This window comes from Papaver somniferum, chromosome 3 (genome assembly GCF_003573695.1).
Source record: "Papaver somniferum cultivar HN1 chromosome 3, ASM357369v1, whole genome shotgun sequence".
NCBI classification, from domain to species: domain Eukaryota; kingdom Viridiplantae; phylum Streptophyta; class Magnoliopsida; order Ranunculales; family Papaveraceae; genus Papaver; species Papaver somniferum.
The window spans coordinates 140212220-140228729 of NC_039360.1; the positions used below are offsets into that span (position 1 = coordinate 140212220).

The following is a 16510-nucleotide window of genomic DNA, read 5'->3' on the forward strand; positions in this document are numbered from 1 at the left end:
CCATCAGTAGAAATTTTTTGTTCAGATGAACCGCTAGCCTTGACAAATTTTACCTATTTGCTAATACTTGGAGCATCTATTCCCTTATAGCCCAATCCTCGTGTATCACGATGATTTTTACTTGCTCCTAGCATTGTGGTTAATTTGCTTGAACTAGTATTGAAATTTTTAAAGTCGTCTTTCAATATCTTGATATTATCAAGTGCAGCAGTTAAATCACCCTCAAGGCGTTTTTCTCGAGCGAGATAAGCACTTTCTCTGTCATCAAATCCAGTTTGATAGGAGTTAATCCTTGTTTCAGTTGATGCAAGTCTTTCTTCCAACTTAAATAAATCTCTACGAGTATTATCACATTCAAGTGATTTTTTACTTAGGTCATTCTCACGATCTTTGAGAATCGAATCGTTAATGTTATTCCAAGAATAAAGACCTAAGTAAATTCTTCTCAATTTCTTATTTTCTCAACAGATATGAGTTAGAAAAGGAGTGACAGAAGTAGTCGTCAACTTTTCCACCGGTTTCAACAACTTAACATACACTGAGATTTTCTCATCAACGTCTCTATCAATATCTGAGTCACCTTCGTCAGAAAGTTCATCCAACTGTTCTTCTTGGCATCTTTCCCAGTTATCAACAGTTTCTACATCACGAGGATGTTAAGATATTGACCTAGATGTGACAGTTCTCTCAAGTGAATTTAATATTTGAAAAGCATCTGGTAATTTCTGAACTGGTACGTTATTAGAGATAGACTCATCCATTAAAATCAGATTGCTTAAAACACATACTTATTAGGTCTTAACGTGTTTGCCTGCTCTAATACCAATTGAAAAAGCGGGGGTATAACAACCATACCCAATAATTTGTTCGGAAATCTGCATGGACTAAACTTCAATTTAATTCCGAGAGCACCAACTTAAAATCGAGACTCAATCAAGAATTATATCAAAGAGTTTTTATCTCTTTCTCAATACAATCTACAAATCAAACAGATGGAAATCCGCCAGCCTGGTTGATGTGAGAAATAACTTGGACGGTACCAAAGACCAATGCCCAAGTGTCAATCAAGTTTTATCCAACAATCAAGGTCGAATTTATCAATTGATTGAACTACACACAACCTGTGATATATCAATTATATAAATAAATATAATGGGGAAAAGAAATAACACAGATACCAGAAAAAATTTTAACGAGGAAACCGCAAATGCAGAAAAACCCGGGGACCTAGTCCAGATTTAGACACCACACTGTATTAAGCCTCTACAGACTCTAGCCTACTACAAGTTAACTTCGGATTTGAATGCAGTTGACCCCTAACCAAGTCTCACAGCCATTAAGGTACAGTCGCGTTCCTTACGCCTCTAGAACCACGACGAATTATGCACACTTCATTCCCTTAGCTGATCTCACTCACAACTAAGAGTTTCTACGACCCAAAGTCGAAGACTTACAAACAAATCTGTCTCCCACAGTTATGTCTATTCTTTATTCGATTTTTGTTTCGTCTTTTGATACAAAGATCAAGGTGAACAGGAACCAACTAATAATTCAGTCTTATACTCTCGAAGAGTATCCTAGAAATATTATTCACCTCAAAATACCTCAACTGATTAACATGAAAAGTTATTGCAGAATCACAAGAGTCTGAGATGAAGAACAGTTGTGATTACTTTTTATATCTTACCTGTCGGAGATAAATCTCGAGTAAATCTTAGAGAAGATAAAACTCAATACGATAGAACAAGCAAGATCAGAATACGCAACTACATAGAAAATAGTTGGATCTGGCTTCACAAATCCCAAATGAAGTCTTCAAGTCGTTAACCTAATAATGGTTGTGGAAAAACCTCGGTTAAAGGAGAATCGACTCTAGTACGCAACTAGGACATAGGAAAGTGTCGGGATTAGGTTTTCCAATTGCTAGAGTTCTCCCTTATATAGGCTTTCAAATCAGGGTTGCTTTCAATCAAATTTAAGGTAACTTAGTAACAAAGCATTCAATATTCATCGTTAGATGAATTCCTGATTTAAGATTCAAGCTAAGTATGCTTAGAAATAAAGCAATCAATCTCCACCGTTATATGGTCTTAGCTTGTTACACACAAATGAAATATACTTATATTTAGATATGGTTTACCGTACCTAAACGTGTATATTGAGTTGGCTCAATAACAGTTAACCGGAGTTAGCCATATGAACATTTTTGTCTTAGCCGTATTCATCTAACACTTCTGGATCAAATATGAAGATCAATCAATCATGAAAGATAATCAAATGAGTTTAATTGTGTTTCAAATAGATTTTTTCAATTGTTCACTATCTCATAGAAATATATATGAACAAACTGAATCGAACTTGGTTTGATTCGTAATCGTACAAGTTGTACTTATACAAGAATCAATTCATGAACATCAAGCCACGGTTTGCAAAGATTGCATTATTTAAATCATAAATGTTTTAGTTCATGAGTATGAAAATCGTACATAACCATTTTTAGAACTTAACAACTGCGTTCGCAAACCAGGTACGTTAACAGCAGCTACAGACCTTGGCCTAGTCAAGCCGTTCACAAACCCAGTTCGCGAACAACTGTTCCAGACCCAACTCAGGTAAACTCGTTTGCATACTAGGTACGCAAACAAGAGTTCTGGACCTTCTCAGGTAAATTCGTTCGCATACTAGGTACACAAACAAGAGTTCCGTACCTGAATCATCACAATATTGTTCGCATACTACGTATGCATACCGTGTTGTATCCAGACATGGGTAATTGTTCTAAACTCCCATTTCAATCATTCAAACATCCTTGTAAGACGAAAATGGTAGTCTCACAGTACCATTAGCTTCAAGTACTTTTCAAGTGATCGAATGATCAGTACGAAACTTCCCAAGCTAATATCAAATGACCGTCTCACACAAATCATATAAGATTTTGAAGGTAATTTTCACATGATCATCTTTTGACTTAATATTTAGTTTCCAACAAATAAATTGTTTCCAACTAAACTCGTCAAGAATATGATGAACATAACTAAAGCAAAAAGCTTGCAACACATATTTCGAGATATAGATAAGCGAGATAAAATCAGCTCGAAATATCAAATGTGTATAATGTAAAAGTCTATATAGCTATACGACTTAGCCTCATTAGAATATAGGATAGAATATACTTCTAAGTGATAGATAAGTTTTAGTCTCCACATACCTTTTGTTGATGAAGTTCCTCCAAGCTCCTCGGTAGATCTTCTTCTTCAATTGGTGAACGTCGTGAAGTCTAAAGCTCAACTACACATTACATCCTAATCCGAGATATAGCTACTAGAAATCAAGTATATAGTTTTGATCAACTAAACTTGAAAAACAAGCTTGAGATACCAACGCTTGCGAGTTCGACCGAGCAGTGCTCTAATACTACCGATTAGAAAAATAGACAAATTTGAAACTGGAGAAAAAAATCAATTTGGAGCATTTTTCATAATCGGCAATAATAGATATTATCGAACTACCGATTGTGCTTCTGTTTTGGAACAGAAGTGTATAATCAGTAGATATCATACTCCATTATCTACCAATTATGGGACGTTAGTGGCACTAAATACACAAGTACTGAGCACATGCGATGCACATCGGCAACATTAATTTTTCATTCCATTTCTAAAATGTGGTACCTTCATTTTAATTTTCAATTTAGCCTAATATTAGGTAAAAATGGAAAGAAAAAAATATTAAAATATCACTTTTAATGAAACGAAGGTAATCTTTCGTATCGAAACTAAAATCTACAGATTCTTCTAAGTAATTTTATAGTATATCGAGTGAAGTATTTGAGCATTATATAGGAACATATAAAAAGTACATAAGCTCTTTCAATTTACCTTTAAATTATAGTTATTTTTTCGGAGAACTATAAATATATTAAAAAGTAAAAATTTGATATGGTTGTTTACACTCGTTGAGTAGGTGATTGAAAGAGTTTTCCAAATATATAAAATTCACAAAAATACGACGTGCCATTTGGAAGATACGAAGTTTCAAAATATTTATCTTTATTTTTATAAAAATGACATTTCTGTAAATAAACGATTTCATATATTATTATTTTTAAGTCCTTATTTTATTAAGCATTTCAGTCCTTATTTATATTTTTTAACTAAACAATCCCTATTTTGTTTAACATTTTAGTCCCTAATCCGTCTGGTTTACCAAAATCCGTTTGGTTAACCATTTTCAGTTTGGTGAACCAAAAAAAGAGTAAGGATTTTAATTAAGCTTGCTTGCCTTAAAGAGGGGGGAGATTTAAAAATGGAGTAGGTTCCATCTGAGGGTTAAGTTTCCCCTCGTCGAAAGCAAATCGTCAAGAAATGTTTAGTGATGCGGAAAAAAAATCATAAAGGGTTAATCATAGAAGAGGTAGATGAAAGTCCTGCTTAATCGTAGCTAGCGCTCATGTTTTGGTTCGCAAGTTACATTGATAATTTGTTTCTAAGGTATAGCGCTCTTGTTTTGGTTCGCAAGTTACATTTGACGATTTTTTTCTCAGGTACATCGAGTTGCATTCTGTTACAATCACACTAGGGAAGACAAAGTAGATGATATGGGGATAAACAAATTATAGTTTAAGATGGAAAATAATAGTTATGATATGAAAGTTGATGGTGAATAAGTGAAGATAGATAGGTTTATAGACGAACCCAACGTCCAAGCTAACTGAGGAGCTTTAACCTCCGGATTACCGACGATCCTTCCGTCCAAGATAACACACAGTGTAATCCCTTTCAATAACTTAATTCAATCGATACCTTTTTCCATTTATTCTCAAATCTTAAATAGATTACAAAAGATATGGCACTATCCCACTAACCCTCTAGATGCTACAAATTAGGAATTCAAAACCAACCAAAACTACTTGGACTCTTAACTAAACTAAACATGTTCACAGTTGAACAAGTAAACACCTAAGTATTCTCTAAACTTGTTGACCTAACATAACATAAACGAAATTCAAATAAATTAAAACAACTAATCGTAACAAGTCCTTCCTCCTTAACTTAAGCCTTGTTCTCAAGGCTATGGACTGTCAGTCTCCATGACATGATCTCCATGAAGCTCTTGAATGACCGGAGTAATCATAAAAAATTTCTTGCAGTGGTGTCCCGGCTTGAACATATCATCACAATGGAAGCAAAGTCCTTGCTTCTTGCGTTCTAGTAACTGCATAGTAGTTAACTGCCTTATTGGAATCTTTCCTTGAGTTATTGTTGGAGTAAAAGCAAACACTTGTGACTTATCACGAGCCTCATATAGACGTGCCAACCCAATTTCTTCTGACAGTGTTGCTGGTTTATTTACCTGCACATCAGTTCGAATGGATTCTCGCAACCCGCTAACAAACAAACTTACTTGTCTAGTTTGCGGTATTGGACCAAACTTTACCACTAACTTTTCAAACTGATTTTGGTAGTCTTCAACACTTCCATTTTGCTACAACTTAGTAAGTTCTCCGAAGAAATCGAGATAGTTATTTGGACCATAACGGGTTTGGAGCGCTGATTTGAAATCTTCCCAGGTGACGTAAATCAGCTCTTGCTTTAATATTTGGTACCATATATGTGCATCATCATCAAGATGATAAGAAGCATAAGAAAATCGTTCACTTTCAGGAATTTCATGGAGAAAAAAGTATTGTTCATCTCTACATAACCAACTAGTGGGATCATCATAACCTTTGAAACTTGGGAAAACTAACTTAACATTACCTTTTGGTTTTGAAGAAGAGTCTGAAAAAGTACCTCCCTTTTCATTAGTTTGTTTTCCATCATCTTCAGGAGAGTTTTTCTTCAATTCCAGCATTGCAGCAAGCTTTTCGAAAAGATCAGTTAGGTTTTCAACAATCTCTTTTTGACCGCCAACCATAGAAGTCATAGTTTTGTGTAGGTCTTCTGAAGTTTTTCCAAGTTTTTAATTCTCTAGTCCATGTTCTGATTTTTGCGCCAAACTGGTGGAAATATGGTACTATGATAGGTCTTTTTGGAAGCAATGATTGTGATTTGCGAAAGCCGAAACCTTTCTCTGGAAATACCACTTGTTACGATCACACTAGGGAAGACAAAGTAGATGATATGGGGGATAAACTGATGATAGTTTAAGATGGAAAATAATAGTTATGATATGAAAGTTGATGTGAAGAAGAGTAGATAGATAGGTTTACAGACGAACCCAACGTCCAAGCTAATTGAGGAGCTTTAACCTCCGGATTACTGACGGTCCTTCCGTCCAAGATAACGTACAGTGTAATCCCTTTCAATAACTTAATTCAATCGATGTCTTTTTCCATTCATTCTAAAATTTTAAATAGATTACAAAAGATATGACTAACCCTCTAGATGCTACAAACTAGGAATTCAAAACCAACTAAAATTACTTAGACTCTTAACTAAACTAAACACGTTCACAGTTGAAAAAGTAAACACCTAATTATTCTCTAAACTTGTTGATCTGACATAACATAAACGAAATTCAAATAAATTAAAATAACTTAAACAATAACCGCAACACATTTTCTCGATGTCTTCTCTTTTTGTTTCTTCTCGTGTGTTTGCTTTAGCTAGGGCTGTTGAGCTCTCTTTAAATACATTCAAAAAACGAGTGTTTTTCTAAGGATCACATACAAAACTGGTATTTGAGTTTTTTTCTTAATACAAATAGTATGATTTAAGGGCGTCCCTTTTAGAGTTCTTTGTGGTGCGTAGTAAAAAGACCAGTAGATATATTGACCCACTTTTGTAAGGCATTGGTTTACTAAGTCTCAAAGACGTGGTAGGAGCTAAGTTTATTGGTTGTGAATGAGGAGAGGTAAAGACAGGGATAGCTTTTACAGTTAGCAAATGAGATTGTAAAAAATCAATAAAGCTTGAGACTAAGTTTGAGCTTATGAAGAGCAATGGCACCTTAAGTCACTCCTATATGTTCACTTTGCTCTAACCAACTTGCGAAGAACGCTTGCCCCCACCGTCTTACTCATCTCACGTGGATCACCTTCTTGTTTACTTTTCCTTCCTTTATGCCTTGGTCCTTCAATGGCTCCTATCAACTTCTTTGTTCTTCTTCATACTTGAACTGTTCTTTGCGCCTAACATTGGAAGAGAAATGGAAGAGAATGAAGCCGAACCCTTGATGCTCCTCGACCTTCATTGAAAAAAACGAATCCCCAATATGCATTGAACTGTCCCAAGTCGAAAGGTTAGCAAGATTGGAAGGGGCTACCCACTTTCGCTCGCCGCGACTAACGGGGTCTCGGTACTGGACACGCTCTAGGGGAATAATCTCTTTCTTCTTTCTTCTTTCTTCCTTTCTTTCCCATGACGACTAGAAACGGGAAAATCAACATTTTCACTTCGAATTTCGGCCCCAAGTCAAGCAAAAGTGGATCGTTTAAAGAAGATATCTACTTGGCTCTTTGACAGAGGATGGAATTAGAAAAAAGGGGTCTATAGTCTTTGTGGCTTCCAGGTAGGTGTTAAGAAAAATTAAACCCAAATTTCATTTGTTTCCCGCATTATTATCTTTATTTGGGTGTGATTCAAAAGAGAATTTTTGATGGGGGAAAATATGGTTGGGGCGTGAGGGACAAATAGAATGGCGTCATGTATCTGTGTAGCTAACTGTTTTAAACCAACAAAAATTCCGATTACTACGTATGGAAAAGGGCGTTTTCGGTGTTCTGTGTGTCTTATTATTTTTCGTCTCCCCATATCTTACAGGAAATATATGAATCATTGGATCAAGTGATTTTATATATCGGCTTTGGTCGATTTTGTTTTGGTTGGAGAAAGCTTCAATCATCTCTTCCTCTCACACACAAAATTTTCCTCCATCCCTAACAGTATCATTACTCATTAGAAGAACAAGAAGAACATGGATCAGTAGTAATCTTAAATCACAATAACACCAATAGTGGGCATCCTTTCTTTCTTAGGTTTATATTGATCTAAATTATTTGATCTCAAAAATCTTAGTATCTATCACTATCAGCATCGAGATAAATGAAACCCCAAAAAGATGTCCTAACTTGTATATAATTTTCAAATGAATCCTCTTTGTTTTGCCTCTTTTTGAAATGGGTGAATGAAAAATTAAAGTTCTCAGGATTAATGGTTTCAATTTTGGTACTGTACTTGATCTGCAGTGCATCATAACTTTAATTTTCAAGAACCCAGAATTGCCATGATCGATGCTTTTTAATTACAGACAGAAATACCCTTATATTCTGCATAACCCGAACTTTTGTTAGTTTAGAAACAGTTAACTACGATGACACATGACTTAATTCTATTTGTCCCTCACGGCTCCATCCAAATTCGCCCCCCTCAAAAAAATTCTCCTGATTCAAAGTTCTAGAACTAATTCGGGTGTGATCCAATAAATCCCAACAACTAACACTAATTAACCAAGGACAGCTTAATCATTATGAAAAACGATGGACAAGGGTTTTTGGACTATACTTTTTAGTGATCTTAATTTGTTCTATTGCTAGTAATTATTTTCAGCAGCCCTTAAAATTGCCAGGGAAAAAAGGCTAGCATTTGCATTTCTACCTTAATTTTGACCGAGTCCGTTTTGATCCCCTCAACTAGGAACCCGGTTAAGCCCATACAAGGTCTCAACTTGGTTCGCAATCGTACTAAAAATAGAAGTGAATCACCAAATAAGGAACCACAAACAATCTAACTGATCAGTTACACATTATTACTTTGTTCTAAAAATAAGAAAATAAAAGGGAAGACCACAAATATATTTATATATTCCTTTTTACAGCTCAACTATTTTCTATGATGATGTTTGATACCGTCTTGACGTAGTTATGGAAGGCTCTTATAGCAGTCTATTTCTGAATCTTCTTCCCTTATATCTTATTGTTTCATGATTAACTTCTGTTACCGCTTGAGTGATTGAATTGTACTCTTGATATGTGCTAATTCGTGCAGTCAAAGCCTTTACAAATAGAAAGCCATATTATCAACACCAGAATCAAGAGAACCGCAAGAACAACCAGCTTGATTTTCATATTTTGATACCACAGCTTTCGCCTCAATTGTGTTCCCTTTTTCTTGTACTCTTGTGCCTGAAAATATCATTTAGTACAAATGTTCAGAAGGTGGTAGCAGAGTTATCTACTAAAGCAGAATTGAATTCAGTGTCCATGTTACGATGCGAACATTTGAGTTCAGGTCTGCAGCCTTCTCGGACAGAATGTCTATTTTCTCCCCTCTATCAACAACCTGAAAGACAATTCTCATTGTTAATAGTTATACACTGCTCTAACAAATTAGCATGTGGGCAACATATTGCTTTATTTAAAATGTTAAGAAATCTAGACAATAAAATATATCCCTATGAATAGCTTAAGAGATAGACCAGCGACAATAACCCATCAGGCTTATGAATTTACTTCATGGTTGAAAGATGCGGCAATAAGTAATCATATTAGATGAAAAGTGTAGTGTGTTCGGAAAGCATCTTGCGTGGGAAAGTGTAACAGTGACATGAGTAAGTTTTTATCAACAGAAAATCCTTAAGCAAGAATGCTTAAAAAGGATGTATTTGATCTTAATATCTCAAATCTCAAACAAAGCATATATTAGTGTACTATGACTGATGTGGCAAATCTGTTTCTTGGATATACAACCTATATTTGTCGAAAAAAATTTCAATTACTCAACAGAAACATGATATTGGTTTTCTATTTTAGTCAGGATCTGATCATTTTCAGGTGAAACTATAGTCACCTATACAGAAATGAGAAAATTGAAATTGTGGGTCACATAAGATTGACTAAAAAGAAAATTATGCTTTCTTGGACATCACCAGGTTAATAAAGAGAAGCCTGGCACAGAGCATATGGGTGATTCGATAAGCAATGTGCTGGGATTAAGCACAAAGACGGAATGAATATTTGAGACAGGTCAACCCCCTGAAAACTCCAAGAAGCTGTATGCAATTACCAGAACAAAGCAGACCCTAGATAACTGGTGACAGACTAGTTGAGTGAGAAATACAAAAAGGATACAAACCTTGTCTATATTCTCAATCATAATACTTTTAACTTCTGAAACTTGTGCCTGCACTTTTGATAGCTTTCCAATCTCATCAGCATGTTCAATGATGTAACACATGTGTTCCTTCATAGCAGGACTGCAGTTTATTGACACAAACTTAGCTAAGGAAAACTTGATCTGTTTTAGCTACTAGAAAGAAAGGTATATGACTATCTTTTCTAATAAAACTGAACATTAGTAGAAAATAATTACCCAAACTCCTTGTTAAGACTTTTAGCAATGGCAGTATCAGCTTTACCACCTCCATATCTCTTCTTGAAATCTGCTCTCACACGTTCCAAAAAAGCTATAGATACATGCTTCCCAACCGTCTCTTTGGCAACAACACAGTATGCTACACACAACGAAAACGTGAAATGAAGCAGAGAAAGGTGACACACAACAAACTGTTAAGACTGCCTAAATTAGTTTAACACATCAATAAGAAACTAATTATCACTTAGAAGACCGAATATAGTATAAACGTGACATGGGGTGGTATCAGCTTCCTAGCTCAAAGCTTATGCAAGTATCTTTCACATCCACACACAAAGTGGTCCTACATAAAAGAACCAAAGAATCCTATATGGGACTACAATATTCATAAGATAATCTGAACAGGTATTAACCAAACTGGTGACACATGATCTAAAGAGTAATATAGAAAATTCTTCTGATTTGAACAGAAAAAAACAACTTGCTGCTCCCTCAAATTTTTTTGAGAAGCAACTCGTGAGATTACTTCGGACTCAAATAGCATGTCACAGTTAGCTTCCTATTGTGTTGAAATACAACGAATGACAATCTAATGTCACATTCTTTTCCGGGACAAATTGGGAACCTATCCCAGCATTGAGATTCAACTTTCACCTAATATGACCTAGCTAGGATAGTTTGATTTAGCAATATCTTCTTCAGTTTTGTCCCTTCAATTCAAATGTTCTCCTGAGAAGATTTCAAGAACTTTTATATGGAGATCAAAATTCATGGTTCAGACATTTTAACCAAGGTCTAACAAGTTCCTAACTCTTCCACAAATTAATCTGAATCCGAATCCTTAGATTACACTAATTGGTCACCCAACCCAACCCAGCCAAAACCAAATCTTAGCTCTAACGAACACTACTGCTATACTATATCATAATCAAAATCTAACTTTGCTCAACAAAGCAATATAACAGCATAAGAACCCTAAAAGAGAGAAATAAAACAAGGAAATCAAAAGTATTGAGTAAAGAAGTTTACCATATCCATCTTCAACAAGGAAATTAAAAGTATGATGATCACAGTTGTAGGTGAACTTGTTATTAGTAGAAGGAAGTTTTTGAAGACATTGAGTTGCAATCGCTGGAAAATTACCAGTAAACTCTGTATATTCAGCTAATATCATTGTTCCTCTCGCGACAAAACTATATATAAACGATTCTTGACTCATATTTTCTTTCTTTTTTCTTCTAAATCAATATTCACTGTGTAAAGAAGAACGTATATATATATAGAGAGAGAGAGAGAGGAGAAGAACCCTGAACTTGAATTTGAAGATCCAGTTGTTTGTTGGATGTTGGGGAGGTGTTTTTTTTTTATTGTTTGTTTCTTTTCTTTTCTTTTTACATTTAAAATGGGTTTTTATTTATTTATTGAGGGTATGTTTTTTGTGCAAGTAAAGTCAAAATACTGTAGAGTTTGAAACTTCGAAGACGTGTGAAATTGAGTCTTGAGACAAATATTCTGTCAAGCTTGTTGCGGCTTAATCAACAAAAGACTTATTAAAATCTTCCTTTTTTACTTTTGTTTAAGCGGATCCTTCGGTGAATTCAAAAAATCAAACATATCAACGACATATATAAAATGATTATTTCGGGGCAACAAAACATGCCAATAAAATTATAATCCTACCAAGTCTCTAGCTCCGGTAGATTATTTTCTTTATGAGCCCATTGATCATACCTTTAAATTTCGGCAACCACGGTACAATTGAAAAACAGAAGAAATTCGCTTCAAACAAAAAAAATAAAATATCTTGAAATTGTCTATCATCCTAGTCATCTTTTTTTAATTAAGAACATATTTCATTTATTAAAATTAATTCTAATATAATGAATAATTATTTTTAGATCTAATAAAATCTTAAAATTACTAAACATAAAATTTACATTTAATAAGAAAATGATCACAGACGACACCATTGGAGATGAATAACTTTTTTCACCTAAACTTAAAGAAAACTTGGAATAAAGATGTCTTGTTTGTGTTGCCACATAGGAAATACATGCAACAACCATTGGAGAAGCTCTAAGAAGCCTCGAGACATTTCAAGGTCAATTGTTCATTAAGCCAAAAGCGTGTGATCAAATCTTCTATGCCTTTGACTATGCCATAACTTCATAGTTAAGAAAAAAAAATTAAGACTAGAAAACAGGGAATGAATCTTGGTCCAAATGTTCCAGGTGCTAATGAAGAAGACGCTACAAATGTAGTGCACAAATTCCATACAAAGTTTCAATGAATGTGTCCATTTTTAGTCATCCTAATATCACCTTCATAAGAAGAAGGTAAAATAGAATGCCAAACCCAAAAGAATATGAACTCAGTAGTAAGGGCTGTAAACTTGGGTTTAAGAAAGTCCCCTCCTCCCTTAATAGGTGAAACTTTACAACCAATAACTTTTTACAGCCAATAACCACTTTAAAGCAAAGAATATGATGGTTTTAACCTTAAGCATGACCCCTCACGTACACAGGGCCATAAACTGTTAGACGAAGGGCCACCTTTTTTGTAGACTTAAGCCAAATACAATTGACTAAAAAGTGAAATTGTTAGAAAAGCAAAAATTTTGGCCTTGACCTTTTTCTTTCTTCTGTTACAGATACATGGACGATCTCCACCACCATTCTCCACCGAGAACCATCAATATTTATGCCTCTACCTCTACTCTTACTTTTATCACAATATTTTTTTTTTTCGATCGATGTTCTTATTCATTATCATTACTGCTTCTTAATTATCCCTTAGTAAATCAATTGCGCAAATCTCAGTCAGGTTTTCATCATTAACATCCATCAAATTTATTGTTCTTCGGTACAAAACTTGAACTAAGGATTTACTTTAGGGTTTACACATAAATAAATAAGAAAATTTAAGATTTATATTGCATATGAAACTGATTTTCAATTTAGGGTTATGATTATATGATAACAATTCAACAAAAAGTAAATTTTTGAATGGAAGCACTCAGGGTTTTTCTTTGTCGAACCAAAACAGATCTCTAAATGTACATGAAAGTGAATGATAAATTTGAAAAAAAAAAATATATGTATATATAATTGTATTATGATTCCTTCTTTATTTTACAGAGCAAATTGTTAGAGCGTTGCTCGGTCGAACTCGCATGCGTTGCTATCTCAAGCATATTTGTCAATGTTAGTGATCAAAGCTATAAGTCTTGATTTCTAGTCTACTATAGCTAAGTCTCGGACTAGGATAGAAAGTGTAGTTGAGCTCAAGGACCCCATGGAAATCATCATACAAGACGAAGGACTACTCAAGGAACTGGTGGAACTTCATCGACTAAAAGGTATGTGGAGACTTGAACTTATCTATCACTCAAAAGTCTATCTACTCTATCTCCTATCATGAGACAAAAGTCGCTTTGATATATATACTTTGATTATACACATTTGCTATTTCGAGACGAGATTATCTCGCCTATCTATTTCTCGAAATCTGTGTAGGTAAGCTTTCGCTTTGGCCAAGTTCATCTTTACCTAGTGACGAAAGTCATGATATGCTTCAATCACTTTGAAAATTGCTTTGACGAAAAATGAATTGTGAATAACTACTATATAACGTCCTCTAAGAATGTTTCAATGATTGAAATGGGAGCTTAGATTATATAACCAATGTTGGATATAAGCATTGTGTGGCAACACATATATGTATAAGTCCTTTTTCCTTGAACCGAAATTTGCGAACTTTGTTGATCAAGAGAACCGGAACAAGAGTCGTGAACTCAGTCCGCGAACTAGCGGAAGTTCTCGACCCGAGAATATCTTCTGGAGTTTGATAACTCCATCGGGAACTTAAGTCCGCGAACTAAGTCTGCGAACTTAAGTTAGTTATATCTAAAGACGATTGTTTGTGAACTTATTTATATTAACTAAGGAATGCTAAATGCAAACCGTGGCTGTTGGAGCAAAATTAATCACCCCAACAATCTTCGAGATTTGTGTGTGTTGATCAAATCTCCACCGTCGCTTTATTTCTCCAGAGATGTTGATGAAAAATGAGGGGGTACCTGCAAAGACACTCTGATGTTTAAGTCAGAGAGAGCTCTAGACAGGTTTTTTTAGAAGAGAAAAGTAATTCTGATTGTGTCCTTTGAGTTGATTTTCAACCTCTATTTATAGGCAGAAATCAAATCAAACTGTTAAGATTTGTGGTTATCCCAAATAACCACCTAGATTCATCCTTATCCCATAAGATTTGTGGTTATCTTCTATAACCACCTGGATTCATCCTTATCTCATAAGATTTGTGGTTATCTTTAACAACCACCTGGATTTGTATCTATCCTCACAAGATTTATGCAAATCTCAAAAGATCCATGTTTATCTCTTTGAGATTTGAACTAATCTCAAACTGGTTTCCATAACAAACCATTGGGCCACAAAATAAACCCAATTGGGCTTCCATAATAATCCCGGAGGGTTCAGGATTCCTTAATAAGTCCGGTTGGGCTTCTTTAATAAGCTATTTTTGTCTCCTTTTATAAACAGCTGGGCTTCTACAATAAACCCAGCTGGGCTTCCTTAATAAGCCATTTTTGGCTTCTTTACTAAACCACTGGGTTTCCTTAATAAACCCAGTTGGGCTTCTTTAATAAGCCAATTATGATTTCTTTACTAAACCACTGGGTTTCCTTAATAAACCCAGTTGGGCTTCTTTAATAAGCCATTTATTGGTTTCTTTACTAAACCACTGGGTGTCCTTAATAAACCCAGTTGGGCTTCTTTAATAAGCCAATTATGGTTTCTTTACTAAACCACTGGGTTTCCTTAATAAACCCCGTTGGACTTCTTTAATAAGCCAATTATGATTTCGAGGCGTTTGTGTGTCCCGTACGTACACCATTTTATGATGGTACAACATCGCCCCCTCTTAATCTTCAATTTGTTGATGGGTTAAGAAAAATGAAATTCCCTTTATGCCAGAAGACAAACAACGCCGGAAAGCTTCGAAAGCCCCTAAGCATGTGTCGTTGATTACTGCAAAATTGAGTCCATTTTTACCTGGCAATTTCCGTGCGTTTGGGACTAATATGTGCATGGGGCTAATTGTCATGGACCCTTCTCTTTTTGACACGTGCTCATGTTGGTACTACATAGCCACTTCAGTAGGATCCCATTTCCATAAAAGAGAAATATTACTTTCTTGTACTATCATTTATCTCAAAATCAAATAACGAAAAAATCCTCCCACTCTTCCGCACATGGAAACGCATGCTCAACATGTGGTAAGAGTTTATCCAGCGCGCGTGATCCTTCTTATGGATGAACCCATTTAGCCTTATACTTGCACGAGTGTGAACAACTTCCAAGCCTAGGTGTCAATTTCCAACGTCTTTTTGAAGTGAGAAAACCTCTACGCCCTGTCCACGTCAAATGAGTTTCATATCAGAATTTCCACCAAATATACTTATCCTGCATCATGATATATCAGATGATGTCCATATCTTTTTGAATCCCTGATGTCTATCTTTCGCAGCCTTAACTTTGGATTTTCTTTGACATCCCCTGGATGACAGAGAATCACGCCGTAACGATCCAAGAACATGGATGATTGCTTCCGACTATAAATGTAGCTATTAAACTTTGCTGTCATTTTTTGTTTGGCTCGTAGTGTATCCATGCTGTTAGAGAAAATATTTTCTAGGATGCATCTGTCGGAAAGTATCTTTTTTAGATGTAAACGAATTTCAGCTTTGATATTCTGGAATCTCCATTAGATCTTTTGAATGCAATTAAATTTTCTTACGTCTCTTGGAATTGCCGTATATAAACCGCATATTATCTTGGTATCTTCCCATTCCAGCATCTGAGTTCGTTGACGAGTCCTCTGTTTTTTAGAGTAAGCTTTTAGATCTTTCCTTGCAGTGTATAATTTTATTTCTTCATTAGCGATCATGATTTACTAATTCCAACTTCTATTTTTCCAGATTCAAGTGTTGATGTGTTCTCGAAACATCAAGGTATGCTGATTCTTCCCAGCAATTTCTAACTGAATGCACATTTTCATTCCAGCAATGGAGTTTAAATGATATCCACTAACTTTCGTTTTATGTCTTCGCATGTATATGTAGTATGACGAAAACAAGGATGACCTGTGGGGAAAAACCATGCTCAATATTGTTTTCA

General features: G+C 35.1%; 1 protein-coding gene across 1 annotated transcript; it reads right to left on the reverse strand.

Annotated features, from left to right (window-relative positions):
* Positions 1-8696: 8696 nt before the first annotated feature.
* Positions 8697-11691, reverse strand: LOC113357532 (vesicle-associated membrane protein 724-like). The gene is made up of 5 exons (XM_026600961.1): positions 11343-11691; positions 10311-10452; positions 10074-10194; positions 9219-9281; positions 8697-9124 (listed from the first exon to the last, which is right to left on the reverse strand). Exons 1-5 carry the CDS (start codon positions 11530-11532, stop codon positions 8975-8977), a joined length of 666 nt encoding a protein of 221 aa, XP_026456746.1. The 5' UTR covers positions 11533-11691; the 3' UTR covers positions 8697-8974.
* Between the last annotated feature and the right edge of the window lie 4819 nt (positions 11692-16510).